Raw genomic sequence first — 13,273 nt, 5'->3', positions numbered from 1 at the left:
CTGCAGCTGACCGTTTTGCTGTGCTAAGAGGAGTGATCTGGCTGTGAACTTGAGCGGAGGAATGAACTGCGTGGAAGCAATGACCACAATGATGTCTGCAAGAGATGGACATTGTTTTCTTCGGCTAGTCTTCTCCTTCCTCCCTCATCTTGTTTCAAACTTCTGGGACCGACCGGGGTTGTGAGTTACAGCGTGCAGTGTGTGTATGTAAATAGCAGGGGAGTTACGTGTGCATTCGGCGTGCGTTCGGAAAGTGTGCTTTAAACCTGGTGAGTGTCTGTGTTTGAAGAACCGTGAAAGTACACGGGCGGGATAAGTTTTGTACGAGTAAGTGCAGAAAAGCAGTAGTGTGTACGTGGTGAGTGTGCGCGCGCGAGTGTGTTCGAGCGCCAGGGGCGCCCCGCCCGCGCGCCCGCCCGCCGCGGCTCCCCGTGGGCCGGCGGGGCCAATGAGCGCACGGCGGCCGGGGCGGCGGGCGGGGAGGGGGCGCCGGAGCCCTGCGGATGGAGGCGCGGGCGGCGCGGCGCGCTCATTCCGCTCGGGCGTTGCTGGCAGTGGGAGGCGCAGTCACTGGCCCAGAATCCGGGCCCGGACTCTGGGCAGCAGGCGGCTCTCGGGGTTGGGATGCGCCGGGGGCTCCGTGGCGGCGGCGTTGGCGGCGGCGTGGGCGGCTGCCGGGGGACGAGCTAGCGCCGCGTCGCGGGGAGCCAGTGGAGCCCGGACTGCAAGCGGAGGCGGGGGCGCAGGCGGAGCGGCGGCCGCAGTCGGAGCCCGAGCCGGAGCCGGAGCCCGAGCGCCGCGCGCCCACCATGGCCGCCCAGGGCGAGCCCGGCTACCTGGCGGCGCACTCGGACCCGGGCTCCAACAGCGAACGCAGCACTGACTCGCCCATGCCCGGCTCCGAGGACGACCTGGTCGCCGGGGCGCCCCTGCATAGCCCCGAGTGGAGCGAGGAGCGCTTCCGCGTGGACAGGAAGAAACTTGAGGCCATGTTACAAGGTAGGCATCCCCCACGTCCTCGGCCTCCCGGACCGAGTCCGCACTTCTTCCCGGACATCCCCGCTCTGCGCCCAGCTCCCCACCCCAGCCCAGAGCCGACGTAGTTTCCCGGTTTCCTCTCCCGCGAAGCCGCAGGACACCCAAGGAGTGGGGACCTCGCGGGACTCTCCAGCCTTCCACGCCTCTCAGGTCTCCAGGCACCGGGAGCCTTGTGCTAACTTGACCCGCTTTAGAAAAGCCAAAGGCCGGGTTTGTACCGGCATGTCCCAGTTGTGTTCACTTCGATACTTTGGAGATGCCAACTTTAGCCTCGATACCCGGGCTGTGCCATCAGGACCCACTGCGGCCGCACAGAATATTCGTGACTGTATCCCCACTCCCTGATAGCCTTGAATTCTAGCGCTCTGTCCCTGTTTCTCCTCCTGTCAGTATCCACTTCCTCCAGCTGAGGGGCCTTGTTTAGCTATTGGGAAACACCGCAGATGTCAGGGCTTAAGATAGGAGCTCCCGCCCCCCACCCTCCGCTCTGGAGTAAAAGGGGCCTGGATGGGGGTAAAGAGCCAGAGCCTGGGGGCTGTGTCAGGGCAGTGCTGCTGGGTTGGAAGACACTGTGTGTTCATCTCCTGACAGGCTTATAAAACACATCTTGAGTTACACTCAGTTCATAAAAATCTTCCTGTGTTATGAGAGTCTGTCTTACACATTTTTTTTCCCCCCTAGTTTCTCTGGGACTTTCCCAGGCATAACAGCTTTAGGACTGGAGACAAATTCTGAGTTTTAATGGGAGGATTGGAATTCTTAGAGTGAACGCTAAAATGTCCAAGGTCATTTGGGCCTGCCTTAAAAATGTTAATTACTCGCCTACCTGTCAGTCACCAGTGTGGTCATTTCCCTCATCCAGAAAACTATGATGGTTTGAATGGCTGTCATTCTTAAAATACTTAGAGGACCAGGCATTAATTTGACTAAGGGTGTATGGTGGGTTCATTCAGTAGCCAGTGTCTTTATATCAAGAGAGGATTGGCGGTTCCAACTTTCTTCTGTCGCTTTGTGCATAACTAATTCGGACTTTATCAGTCAGTGCATCACAACATCGGAGCTGTTTAGCCCTCCCTGGAAATGCAGTGGCTTTTAAAGACAATTAAACAGGTTATTTTAAGAGAGAACAACATGTTTTCCAAGACAATAACTTGGTAGAAACAAATAGCAGGAGTGTTTGGCTGGGGTTTTTGGATGAGCTCCCTTGTTGCTTATTTTTACTGATAAACATCCCTCGTGCTTATCATGTCTGTCTCTTTCTCTCTTTTTTCCTCCTTAAATTATATAATGTTTCTAGGAGAGTTATTTTTGTAATAAACTGTTCAAATAAGAATATCGTATAGTGGATTTAAAAATTAAATTATAGAGGATTTGGAAATTAAAGTTGTATTTCGATCCATTTTAGTTTAATTTGTTCCATTGTTCTTTTTGACTAATTTCTGATTCTAAAACAAAATATTAAGTTTATTCAGAAAAATATTGCGAGATTGTTTCCTACGTGAGTTTGGGATGATGTGAAAGATGGATCTTCTAATAATACTACGTCTTCCTTACCTGTTCCATTTGTGCATGCACAGATAGTGACAGCGATGTTAGTTTCTAGGCAGCCCTCTGAGCTTTGGAAGTGGATTTCTTTTTTGAATTAATTAATTTTTCTCTAGAATAAAATGAAATATGGGTGAAGCATTTCTTAAATTTGAAGGCTGCCCCCTTAGCTACTCTGCCATGAGGTGGTTTAAAATTGCTTCAGTGATAAAGTTTCTTTCTCAAGAAGTCCTAACACTAACAGAGGCAACGTTTCTTCAACAATCAATGTATAGTGAAATATTTACATTTCAGCCCCAAAGAATTCTTTAATGATTGAACATAGGCTTTTGATTAACTTTCCAGAAATCACCAATAAGTGAATTATGCCTTCTGAGAAAGTAAATTTTGAACTTGTTTGGCAATAGAACGTGGTACACAGTGTATCAAGGCATTTTGTGATGCATGCTTCCTAGTGTTAAAGTATGTAGAACTACTATGTTTGAAGGAATGAGACTGGTTTTCTGAACCAAAAATAATCCTGTGTCTCATTGTTTTAAGCCAGGGGATTATACAGAGAGTGGCCACTGGCATCACTCAGACCTAGGTTGATATCCTACAGACATTGGGACAGTTTCTGGGCCTTTGTCTCAGTTTGCCCATCTCTAAATGGGACTAATAATAGTATTTCTGTTGGGGTTTTGTGAGAATTAAAAGGTACAATGCCTGATAAGCTAATGACAAATAACAGCCTAATATATTTTAGATGCTTTTATTATTATTAATAATAAATATTATAGCATAGATACAAATGGGCACATTTGCAGTGCCCATTACAATTTCTGACAGATAGTGTATACTTAATTATTTGGAGAACCAAAAAATTCTGCAATTTCATATTGTGGAAGTAAAATAGAGACCAAAATAGGAAGTTTGGCAAGTCAGTAAATATTCTAATATTGTTAGATATTCTTCGGTATAAAACTTTTTCTTTTGAAAAGTGCCAAGTAAGTAAAAGTATTTGCCTGATTGGATTTCTGATTATGTGAATCGGATTTGCCATCTTTCTTTTCATAATTGCCTTAAAATATATGCCGCTTTCCAGTTTAAATCTGGGTAAATAAGATTATCTGTCTTTAAGTCTACATAGTACAAATTAGTGATTATAATGCTTGGAATTTGTTTCTAGAGAGACTGTCCTGGGGGCAAGTTAATCTTTAATGGGTGCATTTTTATTAGTAGAGAATTTCTTCTATGCAATGGACCAAAAATTCACTGAGGTTAAAATATGGGCAGTAGGGCACTGATCAAAGAAATGAAATACCATTCTTGGGTGAACAATGAATCCCCAAATAATTTATATACATAAAAACCACCAGGCTGAAAAGGTAGGGAGAAATTGCTAGTTTTTCTTTTCTCTTTTCTTTTTTCTTTTTTTTTCCTTTATCTTTTTTTGTCTGATAACCACTTTGGAACAGTCTTGCAGAGTATCTGACATTTTTGTCTAAACAAAGATTATCAATTGTATTAGTCAGTGGTTTTATAAATGAGAACTATTTTCAAGTTTATTGAAGTTTATGGTCAGCCTTGGAATGCATACCATGGACAGCACTGTTTAATTGTAAAGAAAAATTGTTTTTTAATTTATTTAATACTGATTTTCAAACTTCAGAGTTCATGCCTCATATGAAATGATAGTATTGATTCATTTAAGTCAATTAAATGTGACTTATGGTATGCAAAGAGGAGGAAGAGAATAGTATAGAAGAAAGAATAGTATAGGAAAGTAGGAAATAAATAGGTCAGAAGAGTCAGAAATAGAAATAGTCTTGGTGTTTGCTAGAGGTCTGAGAGGCAAACATGGAATTTGCATATGTATGTTTTTTTCTTTCTTTCTCTCTGTCTTTTTGGTTGTTATACATCTTACTGTTACACTTTTCTTCTTAACTTACAAAACATACATGCATACCATACAATTAAAAATTCCTATATACAATTTAGAAGCATAGCCATTTTCAGAGTTCTGAATCCCTTGTTTCATCATAGAGGAAGTGTTACAGGTGGGAAATGGCCTATTTTTATGAACTGAGGTTGACATCTGGTGGGCTTTTAGGATATTGCTGTTAAAGACTTTAAAAACCGTGTTGCATTTTTACAATGACAGGCACAATAGGGATCATTGACTTCTGGCTTGCGTAGCAGAAGTAGCCACTAAAATAGGTTGTCAACACATTATTGATTAAAAGTAAGAGCAGCAGTTATGTTATCTCTTTAATTTAACAAGTGAAGTGAATCTTTAGTGAAGATGGTCCTGTGTTGTAGGTATTTTGTGGGAGAAATACAAAGCACAAATATATGAAAATTGGGAAGAACTGAAAGTGAAGATAAGTAAGAGCTAAGCTTGATACAGGTTTCTAGCTAATGTTTGATTAAGGGTTATACAACAGGAATAAACCAAACTTTATGAAGCTTAGGGGTTAAAATCACAAGGTGCTGGGCCAGAATGTGAATTCAAATCTTGATGCTGCCTTCTAATAGGGAGCTTGGGAAAATTCATCACCTGTGGCCCTCTGTCTGAAAGTGGGTGGGTCACCTGGGTGGCTCAGTCACTTAAGCATCTGACTCTTGATTTTGGCTCGTTCATGATCTCGGGGTTGTGAGATTGAGCCCTGCAGTGGGCTTCTTGCTGGGTGTGGAGCCTGCTTGGGGTTCTCTCTGTCTCTCTGCCCTCCTCCCATCAATCAGTCAATGAATCAGTCAAAAAATAAAAGAGGGTATTAATAGTTCTAGCATCTTGAAGTGCTTGTGATGATTAAGACAAAAATGATGTATGTAAAGCATCACAGTGCTGGCCATGTAGGAAATGCTGAATAAATGAATGATAACTATGTTCATTATAAACCATAGTTCATAAAATGCACATTTTTATATTGCAAATGAAAATCAAGTGTATTGGAAAAGAAATTAAATGGTCTTATGATAAATAAATATTGATAGTTATTTAAATATTATTGACCTTCGTGGCAGCTTACACTGTGATGAGTATATTAGCTTCTTGTAAAGGTGGTTGAGTATATACTGCGTAAAACTATATTAGACATGACTGTGGAATTTTAGGTTTTGCTCAGGATGAGAGAGCTTTATGTTCTTGTTAGTTGTCCTTGCCTTGAGTATTTTTCATTCTTTGAAGGGTCCTGAGCCATTCATTTCTGATACTTTTACAAAAGACTAGCAGCAAAATCTGTTTCCTTTCTAGTTTTACATTGCTTTGAACTTGTCATTCACTGGTGTCTAGAAAGAGGCTTTTTTCAAAGTCTGTGCCCAGACTTGTTCTGTTTGCTCACTTGTAAAATGGGGATGTTGTGAGCACTGAATAAGACTATGCACGTGAAATGCTTAGCTCAGTGCTAGGCTCATGGTGCTTGGTGGATGTCAGTATCGCCACAGCTCTGTGCCTTGTGATAAAGATTTCAAAACACTAAAGAGCAAATGCTCACCAGGTTTTCAAAAAAAAACTACATGTGAATTCCTTTTGTTTCAGGGAAGGGGTTATTTATTTTTTAGAAGTCTTTCTCCAATCAGAAGGTTAGTTAGGACAATTGTCGTTGAGGTTGAGCTCAGACTTGAAGGTTAAGATTGCTTTATAAACAGTGAAAAAGTCCATCAGAGATCGTGTAGCTCCGCAGTAAAGAGCTCAGGAGCTGCTGTTAGACTGGCCTGGATTGGGGTCTTAACTTTGCCTCTCCTAGGGTCCTGTAAGGATAAAACCAGGTGGGCATATGTCCCTGGCCTCTAGGGCATTGAGTAAGCACTCTTGGTCAATGCAGGTACTCATAGTAAGTCTTATCTTTGCAAAGGCTTGTGGGGTTTTGTCGAAGTTGATCAATGATAAGTTAAAACATAGAAAGGCTTGTCATATTGATGATTTTAATGGGCAGGAATGTATTTGGCTGTGACTAACAGAAAACCGAACACAGGGCGGCTTAAACAAGCCAGGGGTTTATTTTCCTCACCTAACACAAAATCTGGAGCTAAGAGGTCCAAGCCCCAGTAGTTGCCCCAGGGTCCTCAAGGAGCCCAGTGACTACCCTCTGCCATCCCCACTCTCTGGCTTTTGACCTCATTGTTCTAGACTGGCTGTCTGTTCCTGGAGGTGCATCCGGGGTCTGTGCAGGGGAATGGAGGAAACATTGTTTTCTATTCAAGATTTTGAGGAAGAATCTCTCTCCTGAAACTTCCATCTGTATTTCTTTGGTTGCTCTTTGCTACATGAGATTCTGGGACTGTAACTGCTTTTCCAGCTTCTCTAACAGAAGTAGGCATGGAAAAAAAGGGAGGCACAATGAATCCAACCCGGTTTCCCCACGATGGGTGAAGTGGGGATTGTGACAAAAATTCGAAGTTGTGACTGAAGCAGAAGCTTACTTATATTGGCAACTGACCTGCATTGATAATCCCTAGAAATTTAGATTATTTGGTAATGTTATAGGTAGGTGGAATTTCTTTCTTGGCATAATGCAGGAATAAACTTAAATTCTAAAGACAAAACATCCTTATCATATAGAGCTGTTCTCATCCTGTTACTGCTTTTACAAACAGAACCTAGGTCCACTAAGTAATGTAATTGCCTTTTTTCCTCCACTGTTTTTTCCATGTCAGTTTTTTTTTTAGTCGAAAATTACACAACAATAAAAATGCCTATTTTCCCTTTTATTACTCCATGATAGATATCTTTTCTCTTTTCCTTCCTGCCTATCACCCATCTCAAATTGCTTTTCGAATTGACAGGTTCAGTATAGTTCATGCTTCTGTCCTTTTGGCCAAGAAAGCCAGAGTTTGTTCAGAAGATGAAGTCATTTTGGACGCAGTTTGACAGTAGAATTACCATCAGATTTGTGCCATGCTTTGGTGTTTGAAATTGTTCAGAGTGATGAGCTAATAAAATACACCGGTTGGCTCATTCTTGGCTTTATTCTAAAATGTATCTCTTAAAAAATGCATGGTTCAGTGACATGGTACATGTAAAATACTGAATAATTCCTGATAGGATGAGGCACAATTATAATGTTAATTTATAGTGGCTCTTGCTTAGTATGGGGGATGACCTTGGCAAGAAACCCTTGCTATAATGCAGAAGCCACCACATTGATTTATTTTTTCTTTCTTTCTTTCTTTCTTTTTCTTTTCTTTTCTTTTTTTCTCCTATCAATTGATTTTTAATCCTTATGGTACTTACCTTTAGGGCAGTATCCGAAATACACAAACTATTAATAGAAACATTTTGTGGATGTTATATATTTATAAATCCATTTCCTACCTCCTAAGCTGCTAATGACTATAGGTAATGAAAACATTTATTTGTAACAAGTTTAATAACTTGTTACTCCCACTGGTATTTATGATGCTGGCATAGAAAAAGGTAATTCTCACCTTGTAGATTTGAAGAAATTTCTCTGTTACAGTGAGTAAGGTAAACCACACATTAGTCTGCATATTGAGTTTATCTAAAGCTTACTTGCATCTCTTGTATAGGAAGATGGTCAAACATAAGATTTGAATATTAGTCATTGTGGTTTTTTTTCTCATTATGAAAGTAATATAAACTTAACAGAATACTTGAAAGTACAAACAGATATAAAAAAGAAAAACCAGAAGTCTTCTTAATCTAGCAATAACCACTATTGTGTTTTGGAAATCTAGCAATAACCACTGATAGTATTTTGGGAATTATTTTCTGGGCTTTAAAAAATATGCTGACATAATTTATTTTTATAACAGATATTGAGTTCCCACTGTGTATCAGGTACATTGTTAGCATTAGGCTTTGGGGATGCAGACAAAACCAAGATAGATAAGATAGATATGGTTCTGTGTTTTGTGTCCCCTACATTCTAAATTGGAATCACACCCAGTTTTTCACTTAGCATTGTGTCATGAGTATTTTCCATCTCATTAAAGACTTTTGAAGAGTATGGTTTTAAGTGGATATAAAATATCACCTTGATATATCATACTTTGCTTAAACATTATGACATCTTAAAACATTTCACAGGGTGGGGAGTGGGTAGAGTCTGATGTTTTCACTCATACTGCCCGAGATTCAGATCCTGGGCAGGTTAAAAAATAACCTGCCTAGGCAAGTAAGTAACTTCTCTGCACCCTAGTCTTTTTCTGTCTACAGTGGGGATAAAACTACTGAGGGTTAGAGAAATACTATGTGTAAGCACAAGGCCCAGATCCAGTGCATATACTCAGAAAAATGGCAAATGGTGAATATTAATACTGCTGTCCCAAACACTCTTGCCTAAAAACCTTGTTTGCACCCTTGAATATCCTTGTAGGAAAAATTCTTACTAGTGAAATTTTTGAGCAAAGGGCATGGCTCTTTTAAGACTCCTGTTAAAGTGCACAAAATTATTTTCTGGAAACTTTGACAGGTTAGGCAGAAGAGACAACAGATTTGCAGGATGTCTGCTCCTCATGCCTGTGATCTTATAGCCTTACTTGTTTAAGCTGTTAATTGTGAGAAATTAGGATGTAATTGAATGACCTATCCACAGTTAAGAGTTCTATATGTTTCTTTCACTGAAAATTTTAAAAGGTATTTATTTTACCTGATTAACATGTCTGCAGATCAATAGTTCTTAAAATCTGTGTGCATAAAAATCATCTGGGAATATTGTGCAGAAAGGCAAACTCTGGGCTTATGTTGGAGATTCTGATTGTGTAGGCTGGAGGATTGCTATAGTGGTTGGAATCTGCATTTTGAAAAGAATCTCAGCGTGACTCTAGGTTGTGATCCTAGGGCTATACTTTGAGAAACCTTGTCTACATGGTTTCATGGTTACGGTCAAAATTAAAAAGATTCAGATCCTTATCTTTCTTTGATTTCCTTTGTCCTTGAAGTACTTTCTCCATGTTAGACCATCTTGAAGCATTTTAGTCTAGGAGCATAATTTATAACTGGCACAGCATTGTTTAGTGTATTGTATGGGACTTAGGAAGAGCCCAAACCTGTATATTCCTATAGGGGAATATATTATCTTTATTATTGTGCAGTAGGCTCAGAACAAATTTAATTTTCTTACAGATTCCCATTAAGTTAGAAACCTATTTAATGTATTATAAAATAATTTAAAAGGACATATTTGTTATAGAAATTTCAAAAGCAGTATGAAGGAAGCTTTTTAAGAATGAAAATAATCATCAGTAATCTCACTATCCTGACAGCTATTTTTACTTTTCTGCTTTTAAATATAATCTTGATATACAGTCTTTGACTATTTGTGTAGAGTTTATGTAGTTCTTGCGATATCATTAGCTACTATTTTGTATTTAGTATTTTAATCTAATATATTAACTATTTTAATGTATTTTTTAAAGAGCTGTTTATTTTGGAAAGAGAGAGAGAGCCTGGTGGGGGGGGTGGGGGGGAAGGACCCAAGGAGAGAGAGAGTCTCAAGCAGACTTCCCACTCAGTATGGAGTCTGACTTGGGGCTCCATCTCATGACCCCGCGATCATGACCAGAGCTGAAACCAAGAGTTAGATGCTACGCCGACTGTGCCACCCAGGTTCCCATTTCTGTATTTCTAAGCAGTTTTCAAAATTAAAATTTTGCAGTTGAATAATAGTACATTTGGTTAAAAAATTTTTACAGTTATAGACTATGTTGTAGTAAATGTGAATTGTATTTTTTTCTTCCTTTGGAACTTTATTCTGAGGGAAAAATTTTGAGGAGTATGGTTATTGAAGAATGGTAGTGATTTTGAAAGCAGCAGCCACCTTTAATTATTTGTATGAGACACTCTGCCGGAGCTTTAGGAGTGTTCAATCGTCTCCATCTCTCATGCAGCAATCTAGGAGATCCCGGTACTGTTGGGATCTGTATTGTACCGACAGAAAGACTATAAACACTTTAAACTTGGGGAGTAGGTTTCTTTTTGGAATTCTTCGTGGATCTAGACAGTACTTTTCTTCTCACGGTTGTTGCTGAGTTGAAACTCATATTCATTGTGGACATATACCAAATCTGGATCTAAGATGCTGAACTATACTCCAGAATAGGTTAGTGTTTCTCTGGTTCCCTGCTAAAAGGCAGAGGAATGTGATAGTAGGTATGAAGTTGGTTTAGAATTCTTGGTGAGATTGCACATGTTCCCAAGCTCTGCCTTCTAGTAGCCTTGGTTAACTTTTCTGTTTTCTTCATGAAACAGGGATAATAATATCTCTCACCCTGGGCTGAGGTGAAGATGATATAGTAATGAATTTCAAGTTGGCTTACAGTTGGTTCCCTGTACGTGGTCTATATGTTTCAAATTCATCTCCTATTCCTCTCCAATGTCTAGTCCAGTGCTGTGTTTATAGACTAAATGATCCATGGTGGAGCTGGATTAAAAACTGCCTATTTTGGGCTATGGACCTGGCACTGACTTCATGGAATGGAACTTTAAAGGTAGGGCATATGCTTGACCTTCAGAAATACCAACATTTCTGCCTTATCTAAATAAGGCATAGTAACTTTCCACCTGTAAGGGGGTCTTCCTTTACTTTTAGTCTAGGAGCTGTGTAGAATGTTGTACTATTAGTGATAGTATATTAGTGCAGAGTTTTGAATAAGGGTATGCAAAGTAATTCAAGTGAGGTAAATGTTGAATAATTTGTATCTGTGTCTGATTTGGATTAGTTTTATACATTGAAATTTGTCAAGGTTTAATAGAATTCGTTAGTTATAGATACTGGATTATCTTTTTCTTATAAGAATACATCTCCAGATACTTGTTTAAATGTGATTTTTGAAGCGTCTCAGATAAGAGACCATCTGTTCTTATAATAAGTGGTCTTTTATGTTAGTTTGCTCATGGCACTAGGATAGTCACTGACATATTTTTGGCTAGAAAGAAATAAACCATTCCTCTCAGAAGAGTGGGTAACCAGGAGTCAGGCAACTTGAATTCATGATCCAGCCTTGCCATTGACACTGTGTTGACACTGTGTAAGTCATTTAACCTCTCAGGGTTTTGGATTAGATTTCCCTAAAATCTTTCCCAGTTTTAGTATTCTGAGTTTTTTTGTACAGTATATAATAAAAGCCCCATAGTGGTTGGATTGCAGTGGTGGAAGCTGACTGAGTTCATGTACATGAGCAGTTTGGGTAGGAATTTGCCTTTATGAGTACCACACATTAGCATTCACAACAGATGGGGGAGGAGGGTGGAATGAAGACAGTAGAGTATCTTGGTTTAGAGGAGCAAGTACTCACAAGACAGCTGACTGTGTGAACTCTGTTGACATCTTGGCAGTCAGGTTTACAGTGTCTTGTGGGTTTGATGTTACCCAGTTTAAGGTTTTCTTTTTTCTTTAATTTAAGGTTTTCTACAGTAATTATACTGGAATGGCAATGTTAACCATAGTTGAAACTTGTTGGTGTTAACTGTTAGATGAACGAAGGTGATCATGTGCTTCCCCAAGTAGCGTCTTTTTGTAACATTTTCCTTCCTTTATATCATGTCCAGTTAGCAAGCTTCATGTGCCAAGATTTAAACATTTCATATAAACCATTAGAGAAACATAGTAGGGAAATGTAATAATGTTCATTAGAGTAAATTCTCAATTAAAAAGATAACTATGTCCAAAGTTTAAGTATTTTCAGAATTGTTTTAATTTCTTCTTCATTATTGAGAAGTAACACACTATTTGTCTTGTACAGAGGACCACTGAAGCTTGTATTACGTGTTTTTTGAGTTGGTTCCTTTATCATATTCTGAGCTTTTTAAAGCAAAATCAATATTTTGGCAAGAAATTGTTATCTTTTAAATTGCTTGATTATAATGATCTGATTTAAAAAGCCAGAAAAATGTTTAGCTTGAGTGTTGCAGGAGGACTCATATAAAGGAATGTTTATTTTAATCCAGGGGGAATGTTTTTCTTAATTATTTTCTAATATTGGTAAAGGAAACCCAAGCTTAGCATAGATCTATAGAGGCTTTTTTGGCAGGGAGAGGACAGGGATTTATAATTTAGTAAAGCATTGCTGGCAGTCATATTGTCACTTAAAGAGAAAGCTGCCTTCAAAAATATATTTACTGTCAGTGAATGGACATCTGAGATGCTGTTATCTATGAAAATTGCATTTGACTATGTCAAACATTTAAGCTTCAGCAACAAAATATTATAAAAATGGATTTGAATTCGAATGAAGATCTGCATAAATGATTAGCTTTCAGGCTTGTGAAAATTGTCTTTTATTATAAATTAGGAATAATGAGGCCATCTGAAAAACCCAATGGGCAATTACTGTGTTTGAAAAAAAATCATGAGGTCATATTATGAGACTTCACAAGTGAATAAAGCCTTTTACCTGTAAGAGGAATATAGTCTGGTAGAATAGAGGAAACCCACCTATATTCAATAACAGAAAAGAAAGGGAGATCCCATGGAGTAAAGTTCTGCTTAAGTAATGTGCTTTTTAGCCTGGCATTGCCTACTTCTGTCCCTCAAGACTAAGACTTACAATAGCTAGTTTATTTGAGAAAGGCTCTTGAGAAGAGGAGGTGAGGGAATAAGGAGAGTCAAATGGGGAAGGAGAAAAAAAAAACAAAGCCAGTACAATGATGCATTATTGACTTGGTTACCTCTGAGAGTGAACAGCTATTTCTGGTAGTCACAGAGACTACATCCCTAAATCACCCATCTAAGACACTAAAAGGAGA

At 39.4% G+C, this 13,273-nt stretch overlaps 1 protein-coding gene across 3 annotated transcripts in view; it reads left to right on the top strand.

The window, feature by feature from the left end:
* Positions 1–473: 473 nt before the first annotated feature.
* BICC1 (BicC family RNA binding protein 1) overlaps positions 474–13,273 on the top strand; it is a 262,003-nt gene continuing 249,203 nt past the window's right edge. For all 3 annotated transcript variants that reach the window (XM_045069916.1, XM_045069915.1, XM_045069917.1), the window contains exon 1: positions 474–999. In XM_045069916.1, coding sequence (XP_044925851.1) covers positions 504–999 — 496 coding nt within the window. In that variant the 5' untranslated portion in view covers positions 474–503. The remainder of the gene's footprint in view (positions 1,000–13,273) is intronic.

Source organism: Mustela putorius, unplaced genomic scaffold (assembly GCF_011764305.1).
Source record: "Mustela putorius furo isolate JIRA1106 unplaced genomic scaffold, ASM1176430v1.1 tig00003949_pilon_pilon_pilon, whole genome shotgun sequence".
Classification (NCBI taxonomy): domain Eukaryota; kingdom Metazoa; phylum Chordata; class Mammalia; order Carnivora; family Mustelidae; genus Mustela; species Mustela putorius.
Note: the sequence above shows the minus strand (reverse complement) of the source record. Positions and strands in the feature narration are given on the sequence as shown.